Genomic DNA, 15,150 nt, shown 5'->3' on the forward strand with positions numbered 1-15,150 from the left:
AATGGAACTAGCTCACAACACTTTACGATGGGTCCACAAATAGTAATACGATAGTAAAAAATAGTTGTGTGATAAAAAAATATGTTGTGTGAATTACAGCAAGACCACAACAACCATACACTGTTAAATTAAGCAATCTATTACTATTTTAGAAGTCATGTAATTATTTTTTAGTCTTATTCACATTTATTGTGAGACTATCTATAGACAGATTCCTGGGGATAAAACAAGTCTGTCACACCTATATAACAAGCATGACCATCTGCCTGATACCATCCAAGACTAAGATACAACATCCGAATGGAGAAATGCTTGTAGACTGGAAATGTTCCTATGGTGTGTATATCTTATCTTCTCCCAAATACAATTTTCATGGACATTTGAGTGCTCGGAAGAGGTCAAAAAGTCAGAAAACTGAAGGCTTTGAGCCTTGTAGGACAGTTCAATTGCTCTCTGAAAGAATATGAATATTTTATTACCTGATGAATCCAAGTGGAAACAGGACACCAGCTTCACACATCTTCACATGGCTTAGCTAGCAAATGTAAAAGAAAAAAAGTATTGTAATCTCTTAAACACTTTCCCCCGGTTTCATAGACAAGGCTTAAGCTAGTCATAAAAACTAAAGACTAAAATGCATGTTTGAGTTGTTTTAACTGAAATCAACTTGTATTGAAATATCAAGTGCCATTGTTTCGTCTCAAGATGCACCAGTAATGTTTTTTTTTTTTCCAGGGTACGTTTATAAAAGCTACTTAAATGTCCTAATTGAACTAAGGCCTAATCATGGCTTAATCTAAGCCAGGGGTGTCCAAACTAATCCTGGAGTTTAGCTCCATACCCAATTAAACACACCTGATCCAGCTAATCAAGGTCTATTTAGGCATACTAGAAACTTCCAGGCAGGTGTGTTGAAGCAGGTTGGAGCTAAACTCTGCAGGACAGTGGCCCTCCAGGACCGAGTATGGAGACCCCTGATCTAAGCTATGTCTGTGAAACCGAGCCTTTATATATTACACAAAGCTGTATCCTTATTTATTGTATCCAATATCCTTATTCAAAACTTTATAAAGTAAAATAACGAGCTTCCGGCGCGACAGCCATTCAACTTATGTCCAAAAAGTGTTCCACGAAGTACAGTAGTACACAATGCCATGACGTTAAATAAGTATATTTGTCTTACACAAACACATAGATTCGCTTCAGAAGGCCTTTATTAACCCTCCGGAGCCATGTGGAGTACGTTTTATGATTGATGGATGCAGCTTTTTGGACTTCAAAAACTCCCATTATAGTAAAAGTCCCATTATAAAGCTTGGACGAGCCAGGATATTTTTAATATAACTCTGATTGTGTTTGGCTGAAAGAAGAAAGTCATATACACCTAGGATGGCTTGAGGGTGAGTAAATTATGGGGTAATTTTCATTTTTGGGTGAACTAGCCCTTTAAGTTAATGGTGCTTACATCTTGGATAAGATTTCTAAAAGTTTTGCACCTACCGCACACATTACAGACATTGATGCACAAACGTGGATATGTTCTACATGTCTAAAGTATATATTTCTTATAAAGTCCTCGATTTCGCACAATAAACTATAGCAAAATTTATTTACATCTCTCGAAAGAAAGGTTTTTGCAGGTTTTAATAAAATGTTATTTAATAACAATAGTCATAATAAGCATAGTTCCAGTACGTTCCGTTTTTGAGTCATCAGTAATCCTCTGCAAACTTTGACAGTTGGCTGAACTGGCTCATTCAGTTCTTTTTGAGTTGGACGTGCTACTTCCACTTGTGCATCTATGCATTATCAACCTGGAACTGAAGTCCGATTAATTCCAATCAGTGAACCGGCTTGACTGGTTACTTCCTGAGAACCGCCTTACTTTAGACCTCTATGACATACTTGAAGTGTTCATGCTACTTCTGACACAAAGAACAAATGGATTTGCAAAGGTCGCTTTGTCGCGTCCAGTGTAGACCGACATGGTGTAAGGTTACATGAAAATAGTTTTTACCATTATAAAAACAAATTTGTGAGCATCAACTGAGCTGAATGTGTCAGAAAACACACGTGATCATTGTCATCGTGAATATGTCCAATTACGAAACAGCTGTGTCGTCATCAGAGCTTGTGCGGCCAATTTGCATTGCGTTTGTCAGGCACTGACTGGTCTGCGCTGTCGCATTAAGTCGAACTCACCTTTTGTCCTTGCTCATGTCTTTGTTTGTAAAGCTTCAATGACACAAAAGGACTACAAAGGGACCACAAACTATCACAGGAAACTGAAAATACAAGTTACAACATAAAAGTCCAAATAAACAGAGAACATGTAACAAAGTCACAGTGTGAGATATAAATTCAGATTTACTAAAAATAAATTTGAGATTGTGAGATGTGAAATAACAATTGTGAGAACTAAAGTCAAGAATTACAAGAAATAAAATTGCAATTTCTAAAAATTAAAGTCGCAATTGTGATATATAATTGTGATTACAAGAAATAGTTCATTAGTTTTATGTTTTGTAGTTTCAATTCTGAAAAATAAAACTGAAAATTCCCCCTAAAAAAACTCAGAAATGAGATATGAAGTCAGAGATATGAAGTCACATTTACAAGAAAAAGTGTTTTTGATAAATAAAGACATAATTGTGCATGTGAAATAAAATCACAATTCCCTGAAATGAGTTCACAATTATGAGATACAATTCTGATTATGAGAAGCAGCATTTACAAGAAAGTTAACCACAGTTAAGATATAAAATCACAATTACAATTTATTTATTTATTTATTTATTTTTTTACTCTGTGGTGGAAAGAAATTGGATGGAATAAATGTGCATGAGAAGTAATTCTGAGCCCATCTAACTGATCCATGTACAGCAACCATTCTCACAAACCATTGTTGATGTCAGAAATGGCAGACCTACTAACTTTGTGGAACTCTCCAGATCTCCACTCTTCTTCAGGTGACATGAGAATAAGTGTGCTAGTACTCACAGCCTGTCCCTCAGCAGATCCAGCATGATAACATGAGCGTGGACCATGGAAAATGAAACCTGAGGAGTTATTGAAGACTATCCTGTAGAAACAAATCCAGCATTGCTGGTCACCAGGTATGTTTTGTATGCTGGGACCAACATGGGTTGCTGGTTGCTGGTTTGCAGGTGGGAGTGCTGATGGACCGGCTACACCAGCTCAGTTTTGCTTGAGAACAGCATGACTATGCTGGTCCATCAGCTAGACTATACCAACTCTATCTGCAGTTTCCCTCTGTGTAGAGGTCTTTTTGGTGGACTTTATAATTGTCCATGGATTTTATCTGCGCTTAAAGGATTAGTTCACTTCTGAATAAAAATTTCCTGATAATTTACTCACCCCCTTTCCGTATTCTTCAAAAAGCTTACGCTGTATGTCCTACGTCTTCCCTATTCTACTTACGGAAAAAACGGAATTGGCGCCGCGTTCGTTCCATAAGTTGAATAGGGAAGGCGTAGGACATACAGCGTAAGCTTTTTGAAGAATACAGAAAGCGGAAGCACTTGCAGGGCGATCATTTGTGTTTATAAAGCATATACATTTGTATTTTTTTTAGAAAATGACTGATTGTTTCGCTAGATAAGACCCTTATTCCTCATCTGGTATTGTTTAAAGCCCTTTGAAGCTGCACTGAAACTGTAATTCTGACCTTCAACCATTTGGAGACCATTGAAGTCACTATAAGGAGAATAATCCTGGAATGTTTTCATCAAAAACCTTATTTCTTTTCGACTGAAGAAAGAAAGACAAACATCTTGGATGACATGAGGGTGAGTAAATTATCAGGAAAATTTTATTTGAAAGTGGACTAATCCTTTAAAAGTTGTGATTGGAACCATGTGTAAAAACAATGTTTAATGTAATGTTTTATCTTACAAGGTTGTGAACTAACATGTTCATTGTCTGGCCCAGGTGAGCTCTGATAAAAGTATTTGGATACTGTAGGTTGAGACTAGTAGAGTTCTGCTGCTTGAATCAAAGGCACCCCATTGGATCGATCAGTCAATCAATCCAGCAGTAGTTGTCAGGTTAGATTAGGCGAGGGGGAAGCTTGGGGGACAAAGCCCATTCACAAGGGTTTGGTTTCACAAAGATCAGCTCACTGATTTCCACCCGAACAATGGAGAAATGGAAGAGCTCTCAATAATTGAACAGACTGGTAGTGTTACGCAACAGGCCTTACGAGTGGGCTGCCAGAGGGAAGGGCAGCGAAGCGAAAGAGAGGCTGATCCAGGGGATGGGTGCCTGGGAATGTGTGGGAAGAAGGTCTGTGGAAAGATTTCAAATAAAAGTGTAAAATGCTGCTATATGGACACATCATGTCACCAAGGTCATTGTGGTGCTTTCTGTAACCCTGTGATTTCACAAGTGAAGACATCCGTGAATGTGCTCTCCTCCTGCTGTGCTTCCCCATGTGCGAACATATGTCGGCATAAAAGATGCTGTATTTTTAGTCCAGTCTACAATAACTCCCAGAATGCCTGTGGTAACGAGCATGACGGCTTTTAGTCACTGCATTCACGTTAGGTTGTGCATCTCCGGTCGCTCGTTCTCCCCTGTAGGCGTGCAGGCCCCAGTTTCATCGTTCTGTGGCTGAATCACTAGCTCTTCACTCCCTCTCCTCTTTTCTGCCTACCTCTCCTTCTTTTTTCCGCTCTCATTTCTATTCTCTCTCTCTCTCACCCCCTCTCTTCAGGTCTGTATATTTTCCCTGCTTCTCTCCTCCCACGCCAACCTCGCATACACTGAGCTCAAGGCTCTGCCAAACTGTCCTGCTTCTTAAACCATGTACATGCATACACACCTCAATGGAAAATACACACCAGATCGCTTTTGAATACACTATCGGTAGTAAAAAATAATAATAACTTTTGCCCTTTTCATATGATGCTCTGATGTAATGAATAACTATATTATGGTATGATAATGCCAAATATCTGATTGCAGTAAGGTGAAGTAAGGTCTTACAGTATTTTTGTGGACGATTGATCAATCGATCAATCAATCAATCAATCAATCAATCAATATTTGTTGAAAAGTGTAATATACCTGTATTGTGATGTAGAAACATGAAAAGGTGAGTTCATCCAATATCTTCTTCAAAATTAGAGCATTTTTCACATTTTTGTTCCAAACCTCACTTGTTCACCAACTAATATTTCACCATTGACACATTTCTTCAAAGCACTTTAGCACAGCATTTTCAAAAATAAATGTTTACCAATGGGCAATTATGCATAAATTAGATTGAATGTTTTTATGTCTGTTACGTCAGAATTGTAAAGATCTAGATCAAACAATCAAGAAAATCACAAATTTTTGAAAATACAGCATAAGCCATTCATAAGTAATCTGTGTAACTGTGTTCGAAAATGAGACATTGAAGGACATATCATCAAATAATCTAAGAGGGCAGAAGACTTCAAGATGCCTTTCTGGATGGAACTCCAAAAATCCCTGAGACAGCATGGGAAATTCATGGGAAGTTCCTTTCTTGCATTATTTTTCTTTGGGTTGTGGCATTCCTGTATAAATGATATTGGAAACAACAAATATACAACTCATTCCCTCATGATTAATATTTGAATTCCATTATATGAACCAATAACTTGTATGTCTGTCTAATTACAATTTTTTTTTTTTCAGCAGTGAAACGCTTCCTTAATAAAAGTCTCTTTCATGATTTAGGGATGTATGTACGTATTTATGTATGTGGACAGTGGCGTAGCGCAAACTATTATACATTTTTTAATAATTTACTTGATTTTATTATCACAGGAAATGATGTGTGCAAAATGTGAATGTTATCCATAACTTTGTGAGCAATTGTTGATGAAAACAAAAAATGTCACTTTGCAATAGTGGAAATATTTCCATTTTAAGCCATGAAGGCAAGCCAGTGGATACCACACAAGCAATGCGCAAACTTAGTGCTAGAGTTATGAAGAAGTGAAGAAGTCTCAAACCCCAGTCAATTATTCACTGCAGAAATTGACTGAGCTTTTGACATCTGACGCTGCATTAACGGTGCATATTCTTTCAGCGACGATGAGATCTGAATCAGCTTCATTTGAAAACGGTAGGTATATAACTGTCTTAATTTATTTTCATAATATTTCTCTTGTGACGCATATGTAGCCTAGTGAAAAAATGAGAAGTATTTCATATTAAACAAGTTGTTTTTGAAATGAGGAGTAAACTAATCTAACATATTTTATTATCCTCGCAGGGCAGTGATGAAATTATTGCGGGGCAAATTAACTGTAATATTAATTTAATAATAAAAGTAGCCTAATATGAGTAATAATAATAACAACAACAACAGTAATTTAATACATTATTTGGAAATGCCATATCTTGATATGGCCAATATGCTTTTGACAATATCTCTGGCTATCATCAATACAAGAGATCATTGTCTATCGGCGCATTGCGACCCTAAATCCCGCCCTACATTTTTCTCATTCTAGAATCCATTTCACTCAGGTCCCGTTTACACTAGTGCGTTTTCGTTTTAGAACGCCGTTTTAAAATGAAAACAGTCCTCGTCTACGCTGGCATTTCCACAGCGTTTCAGAAACGATCTCCGTCTACCCCTGACAGCAACATAGTGTCGGCCCAGATCCGGCCCACATCTGGTCCGCGTGTAATCCACATGTACCAGATGTGGGCCGGATCTGGGCCACACCATATTGCTGTCTGGGACACTACATAGCCGAAAATGCATGTCGCATGACCGTTCATGCACACTGGGCATGCGCGTACAAGTGTAAACAGTTGCGTCTTGCGCACGTAGGTAGCTGCAGTCTTAAAAAAAATGCTGAGTTTAACTGCACAATGGCTGCTAAAAATGACAACAAAGCCAGCAAAGATTGCAGTTCAGTCTCCATGTTATTGTTTACACGGTCGTCAAGGATACACAGAGCTAACGTAGGCAGCCATGCCATCAAGTCTCCGTTTTGGTCTGTTTATAATGAAATACAACCCGGCGTTTTTAAACTAAAACGGGTTCTGCAGCGTTTTTTAAAGTCTCCGTTTTCGAGTTTCGAAAACGCCGGCGTAGTATAAACGACAGGCGTACTGTAACTGTAGCAAAACTTATGCATTTTAAAACGAAAACGCACTAGTGTAAACATCCACAACATCCATTTCATGCTGTCTTTAAACTTTTGAAATGAAACAGAAATAACAAGTCCTTGTTGAGGCATGATGAGGATTTTAATCATTTTTATTTATCAAAGTGAATCATTGAAGCTTCTCATTTATCCTAAAGTTTGAGTTGAAATGAATTTAGAAAAACATTCTTTAAAAACTGTAAAAAAAAAAAAATAATAAAAAAAAGTGACTTAAAATGGTCATAGTGTCATGTTATAGAATACACCTTATCAGCACATAAATAGTCAAAGTATGCCAATCACCAAAAAACAATGAAATGATCTGATTATTTTATAATAATAAAAAAGACAGAAAGAAAAAGCTTTTCCCAGCATTTGCATGATTCATGTCAGAGCAACGTAAGCCCAGAGCTGCCTGCATGCATAATATCAAAGTGCTTTAGTTTCATTTATGGCATAACACTCATAGGACAAGCTCAACATGGAAACCAGGCCCTGTTTTTAAAAAGAAGCCATTTAATGCAGAAATGCTTTTGAATTCACTCATTTATCTCTGCTGAAAAATAGAAAGTCTCATTGGTCAACAGCGTAATAAAATTTTTGCAATAATAACCAGCTGCAGCACCATCACAGCAGTCTGAGAACAGCAGCGCCAGGCCAAGGGTAGGTTTAGCAGTTGGGTGGGGTTTGCATTCATTAAGGTAGAGCTTATAGTTATACTGAAGTGTAGGGTTCGTGGTTGGGGCGGGATACACGATCGTCAGCACCACCCTAACTTCTGGTCTGATGCTGATGTCCTCAGACTGCTGTTTCGTGTGGTTCTGCAACTGATAGCAACATAGTTTCGGCCCAGATCCGGCCCTCATCTGGTCCGCGTATAATCTACATGTACCAGATGTGGGCCGGATCTGGGCCACACTATGTTGCTGTCTGGGTTGTACCAGCTAGACCAACTCTAACCATCATAAACCAGCCTGGATCAGCATGGAAATCATGCTGGTTTATGCTCTATTTTTCAGCAGGGATATCAAATCCTTCCATCTTAAAAAGAAATCAAAATGATGCTGACAAAGTTGAAAGCCTGGATGATTATGTAAATACACATGATAAAGATTGAGAACCGTGGTTATCTTGTTCCTATTTTTTATCCATTCTGTCTCACATATGGTAAATTAGAATTTGATTTACTGTAACATAATGTATTGACAACTTTCAATCATTGCCATTTTTGTTTCCATATTCATAATCTACATAAATTACATGAAAAACCTTTTTTTGGTCCACTGTTTTGTATTATATTTTATTCTTTAACGTTTCATATAAAAGTGAGTGTTTCTCAAACTGCAGACATCTATATTCACAATAAATAAACCTCACTCTGGCATGTATTTCTTTTATACAGACTTGTATAAACACATCGTCTTTGTAAAAATATAGCTTTCATCGCAGCTATTTAACTTGCTGGCAAAGCATCACAGTTGTGATGTTTAGTATTTAAGTGACTATAATAAATGCCCCAAAGAACGAATTAAAGGGTTGTAAAACACCTATGCTGGTTAAGATGCCTAACACACATCCTTAACGTGGACAAATCAACACATCGTCTTTAGATTCTTTATTTTACCTTTCGTACTTTTATGTCATTCTCGTTACGAAACCATATAAATACATGAATTCTCATTAAAGTGCATTAGATTTTAAAAGACAACATGTACACTCAAATTAAAGGTATTCTTTTTAGACTGCAACTCACATTGATACAGATATTGGCAGTTTCTACCAATTACAGTCCCTGATGCAGACCTGTGCGTATTATACAGCACTATTAGCGCTTGTGCTTAGCATCACTCGGAATCGTCTAATTTCTATTAACAACAACTGTGTACTATTTCTAAACTTTGTTTGTAGCTATAGTTTTATGGAGTCTTATTTTAAATTGAAGTGTTTCACTTCTATTGCATACTCAACTCTCTAAACCCACAGGACAGGATCATTTGACTGGATATGAAGTGCATTCACAAGCTTACTATGCATGGTCACACTGAGGTAGATCCAAAGAAACCAATGAGCAAAACACAGCCGTTACAAAAGAATACATGAAGATGAAAAACACAACATGTTTCACACTTCTTTGAAAAGCAATGCCTGATCCAGCGAGATGTAGCTAATTCTATTTTATGTACAAGGATGTTGAGGGACCATGTCCTGAAATTCAATCCCAGCAGCTCTGGAATATCCCTCGACACATCATGTATGCTTAAGATTTGCAAATGTTTTACAGTAACTATTGCATGTAGAGACACTCTATATGACTGAAGGCACTATTAAATTATTTATTTAAATAATAATTATTAAATATGCAATCATAATGTATTAAATATAATATATATTCAATATAATAATTACAATTATTTAATATAGATAAATATATTGAATGATTAATTAAGTATAGTATTGAATATGTACATTTAAAAAGCTTTAACAAATGAAGTCATACTTTTAAAAATGTAATACTGCCTGGAACAGATTTGAAATAGTTAAATAGTTGTTAAAGATGTTCAAGGAAGTTATGCTTTTAATGGGCAGTGGTTGTAATTTAAGAGAGTCGTACTGTCGACTTGGCTATATGTGATGAAGTTCATGTATTAATTAAAGCAAGATACATAGTACCATATCAAACAGACCTCAACGTTTCAAAAAACATGCCATGATCTGCATAATTAATCAACATTCAGTTTGTAAATGGATTAAAGTAGCCTTAATGAGCAAATAAACAAGTAAATAAATACATGATGAACATATGGTACAAAAAAGTAATTGTTCTACATGCAAATCTAATTTTTGTCACTGAATAACTTATAATATTTTGGGATAAGGTGCATCGTAAAATGTAAAGTCATTTATATATCCAAGTACTCTAACCATCCGATGAATAGTTAAGGCCTGTTCACAGCAAGAACGATAACTATAGCGATAACTATATTTGCGTTCACACCAACGAACGATAACGCTCAGTTTATTCTAAGCTCAGGCGCTGCGGTTTCAAAGTGTGTACGACATGTTATTGCTGTTCTTGTTGCATTTACACTGCTTTAACCAGCAGATGTCCTCAGCATGCTATGTTTCGAGTGAACAGCTAGTGTAATCGATCTAATCTAGCAGTGAATTTAGCTGGCGAAGTCAATATAGTGGAATAAAAACAGCGGCTAGTTTTTTTTACTGCAACTTCAAAGGAAGCAAGTGTTGTCGAAACTAGCACTGGATACCTGAGGTAATTTTATTTTACACTGTTTACTAGCCTGGAATATTTCGTTAATGCTATTCGTCACTATTTATTCCGAGGATATGACCGATTGTTTTCCATATATACATTTTCTTTAAAGTATCCTTGAAAAGGGGGTTTCTGGAACTCAGCGATTAACTTCTCCGCAATGTCCTCTGCCATTTTAAATATGCGAGTCCATAAATTAGAATGGATTCTGATTGGCTGTCAGTGTTTTATCGTTCAACAACTGAAAAAAAAAATTGTTCTGAAAGTGATCACAGCAATATCGTTTCTCTATATCATTATTGTTATAGCTGTGGTTTGGACAGTGCTATTCTTTTATATTTTAGAACGATTTTTAGAACTATATCTTTATCATTATCTTTATAGTTATCATTCTTAGTGTGAACAGGCCTTTATTCTGTCTTTTACTCATATAAAATTTGGTGTCCATAGGCATATTTTAGACTACCAATCTTCAAACAGAATCAACTCTTGTGGACTTAAGATCAAACATATGCAATGAAATAATACATTATCAGAGGTCCAGTTTAAGCATTCTGATATATGACTAGACTACACTATGTACAGTCTTGTAATGGCCTAGAATGACACTGGAAATCTATACATCTGTGAGACGCTTCCCTTTATTTACACAGTTTTGATTTGCAACTGTGCAGTTCCCAGTTCGCAAGTTCGCCTCTCGAAAATTATCAATGCTGTTATTGAGGTCATCGTCAATCTCCATGTATTCTGACTTGCTGACGACCGACGAGCTGCGACGACTGGAGTTGGAGTCTGACGCGATGTTCGGATTGCTCACTGTGAGGAGCTGTGCCTGTTCATCACCTTCGGTTTCTCTGTGATAGAAATAGTTAAAGTTGGACACAATCACAGGCACTGGAAGCGCGATTGTTAGCACTCCAGCAATGGCACATAGAGAGCCTACTATCTTGCCCCCAATCGTAACAGGGTACATGTCTCCATACCCCACGGTTGTCATCGAAACCACCGCCCACCAGAAGGCTTCTGGGATACTTGTGAAGAAGGAATCCTTCTCTTCGGCCTCGGCAAAATACACCGCGCTGGAAAACAAGATGACGCCAATGAAAAGAAAAAAGATGAGGAGTCCTAGCTCTCGCATGCTGGCTTTCAAAGTCTGGCCCAAGATCTGAAGCCCCTTGGAGTGTCTGGACAGCTTAAATATCCGAAACACCCGAACCAAGCGGATAACCCTGAGAATGGCAAGAGACGTGGCCTGCTCTCCTCCACCCTTCACCTCCTTTCCACCCTCAGGGTCCTCTGCCATCTCCGTTCCGAGCGTTATGAAATATGGAATGATGGACACTATGTCAATTGTGTTCATCATGTTTTTGAAGAAGGCAGGTTTACTTGGGCAAGCGAAAAAACGGACAATCAACTCAAAAGAAAACCAGATGATGCAGAGTGTCTCCACAACAAAGAAGGGGTCGGTAAAAATATTTGGTTTGTAGTAGAACGTGCTGTTGCCTATCACCTGGAGCCGTCCATGTGGATCCTCTTTCAACTCTGGTAAAGTCTCCAAACAAAATATGACGATAGAAATGAGAATAACCATGACGGAGACAATCGCGATCCCTCTGGCGGGGCCTGAGCTCTCGGGATGCTCAAAAAGCAGCCAAATCTGTCTCTGAAACTCATTCTCCGGCAGGGGGCGCTCTTCCTCACGAATAAAGCCCTCATCCTCTCTAAATTTTTCCATAGCTTCTTCTCCAAGCTCATAAAACTTAATTTCCTCCGAGAACATATCCAAGGGTACATTGACGGGTCTTCTTAACCTTCCCCCTGACTGATAGTAGTAGAGGATTGCATCAAAGCTGGGACGGTTTCTGTCAAAGAAGTACTCGTTCCTTAAAGGGTCAAAGTAGCGCATCCTTTTTTTGGGGTTGCCTAGTAGAGTGTCGGGGAACTGGGCAAGCGTCTTGAGTTGTGTCTCAAAGCGCAGCCCTGAGATGTTGATGACCACCCGCTCGCAGCACTCGGGGGAATACTGCGAGTCCTGCGGTTGCCCCTGCAGAGTGGAGGACGTCTCGTCTATATTATCTCCAGCAACCACCACAGTCATCCTGGAGATCAAACTCGCAGTACTGGATGGCAGTGGATGTTCAGGTGGGTTGAGTACGCATCCAACGCCCTGCAGTTTGAATAGTCAGTGACCCAACAGGACATCCAGCATCATGTTCCACCAAATGTCGACCATCTCCATGTCCCATGGACCACTGCACCTACTTCATGTCTTCACCTAGTCAGCCAGAAAATTAAGGGGAGTAATGAGATACCTCAGATACCATGACAGAATAGACATATGTCCTATACCTAGATAGAAAATTCACAGGGATGCGATAAGAAATTTCTACTGGAACCAATCTTGAAGGATCTCTAATGTATATTTTGAATCATATTCCTTTTGGAATTCAAACATAAAACCAAGGGTCTTTCAGAACACAAAGTCCCCAACAGGACCATCACGATTTGCCAGTATAAGATAAAAAAAAATATGTCTGTGAATTTCTTCAGTCCGCTAGCAAGATATTCCAGTACAATGCACGTAGCGTTCTGGTAAGACTGCACAATGATATCTAATACGATTCTAAGGATCTGATCTGAATGGGTGAAATGAATTTGAAATGGACTTGCTTGTCAAATAGATTTCCAAGTGTACTGAAAGCAAGTTTAACCCTACAGAACAGTTAGAACATATCTTCTTGTGAGACAGATTTGTCTAGTGAACATATGCTCTTGGTGTCTGTTAAAACATAAATGTCACTGATTGAGGTTTCAATGTTTCTATATATATATATATATATATATATATATATATACACACACACACACACACATTATTTATATATATATATATATATGCTCAAAACATGCAATATGGTTCTTAGGTACTAAACATTATAATTAATAATATATTTATTTTTTACTAGCTCTCAGCAAATATCAGGACACTATTTGCCAATATGAACATTATGCATGTATAATGCAGATTGATGCAGAGAGTGATACCAAATGATGGCAATGGGATGTTATAAAATGACTGTCTTTGTACTTACGTGGGCAGTCAGATTGAGGAACAGTGCAGGAAAGATCTGCGCAAAACCTCCTATGTGTTATTAAAAATAGATCTCACATTACAGCCTCACATTCATACAGCAAGAATATTATACATCCACAATACACATCCTACTGCCGTCAGACAACAGCAAACTTGCAGTGCTCCTCAAACCCGTGCAGCAGAACAGTGGAGACACAAACAGAGAGAGAGAGAGAGAGAAAGAGAGAGAGAGGGAGGGAGGGTGAGAGAGCGAGAGTGAGTGGGTGAGTGAGTGAGTGGATGTGTAATGCGCAATGCAGACAGACTCCAGCATGTTGCCAAATGTCCTTTTCCACACATCTGATGGGACACACTACAGCTGAAGGAGAAATTCCTGTTAAAATGGTATTTGTTTCTATCATTAGTGTGTCTTTTTGTTCACAAATTGCCATAAAAACAGATTAACAAGTATCTACTAATAAATACAAATTTGCATGCAACCTTGAACCAGAATGTTATTCATTTAGAGTAAAAATGTTTTTTTTTGGATCATTTTTTTTTGGAGCACTGAGCAGACTTGTATTTGAAGCATAAAATGTGCTACATGTGGTAACATCTAAATTGAAAAAAAAAAAAAAAAAAAAAAAGATTAAATCAAAATTATTATTTAATATGATTCAAGCAATCTGATGTCATTTGCATTCACCAACAAAGGTACATTTTAAAGGTTGGATGAAGTAAAAACAACTGCATTTCCATTTTCAAACCTGTGACCTTGGCTTTGCTAGCAGCATGATCTACTTATTTTGCTCATACAAATTGATACTTAATACTTAAATCAGACTGCAAATAATACTCCTGAGAGTTTGTGGTGGTTGATTATGTTAGTGTTTTTATGTATTCGATTACATTTAGATGCCTTTTCGTGTGAAAATGGAAAGCATTATCTGTTTGGTCAAAGCATCACTTAGATGTACAATGTGAAGACTGCAGCTCTGTGAATATCATCCAGTCCTCAGCAGACAGCACAATTGCTCTCAGTACGAGAGATCAACACAATTCTCCATGGCAACCAGGAGTTAGTAAAAGAGTGAGGAGAGGAGGAGGGAAAACAGGTTTACACACCACTACAGCACAAACAACAAACCTCACACTCATATACGGCGTAAAATGTTTTGTTCATCATTACTTCCTCTTTTTTTCATGTTTATATCTCACTCTTCATCTTTAAAGTGTACATTAAATAATGTCAAAGTAGAAATCAACAGAAGTAAACAATTTTAAGTAATAAGAAATTTCAATTCAGTTTCAATAGTTGAGTGAGTATAAGAGCAGTTATGTCACATTAAAATCTATAGACATTATTCAGAGCAGCGGCATGACTGGTATGAAAGCGAGGTTGTGAGGAATAGACTTACCGTGTTTTTGTGTATGGTCAATTAAATTATATAGAGAAAAAAATAATAATTACAAAAGAAAAATAATAAAATCTTCAGATGAAAAAGAAATCTCTGTTGGACCACAGTATAGACCTTATTCACAGCAGCACCATCTTTGATTTTTAATGGAATCAATGAAAGCGAGGCTGTGAGGGATAGCATACATATCTTCAGTGGCTTGCACTGTTATTTAATGTGTTTTTGGATTGTCCT

At 37.6% G+C, this 15,150-nt stretch overlaps 1 protein-coding gene across 1 annotated transcript; it reads right to left on the reverse strand.

Moving 5' to 3' along the window:
- Positions 1 to 7,249: 7,249 nt before the first annotated feature.
- On the reverse strand, positions 7,250 to 13,838 carry kcna1b (potassium voltage-gated channel, shaker-related subfamily, member 1b). The gene is made up of 2 exons (XM_051891033.1): positions 13,518 to 13,838; positions 7,250 to 12,700 (listed from the first exon to the last, which is right to left on the reverse strand). Exon 2 carries the CDS (start codon positions 12,521 to 12,523, stop codon positions 11,042 to 11,044), a length of 1,482 nt encoding a protein of 493 aa, XP_051746993.1. The 5' UTR covers positions 12,524 to 12,700; positions 13,518 to 13,838; the 3' UTR covers positions 7,250 to 11,041.
- Positions 13,839 to 15,150: the final 1,312 nt, after the last annotated feature.

This window comes from Ctenopharyngodon idella, chromosome 4, assembly GCF_019924925.1.
Source record: "Ctenopharyngodon idella isolate HZGC_01 chromosome 4, HZGC01, whole genome shotgun sequence".
Taxonomy (NCBI): domain Eukaryota; kingdom Metazoa; phylum Chordata; class Actinopteri; order Cypriniformes; family Xenocyprididae; genus Ctenopharyngodon; species Ctenopharyngodon idella.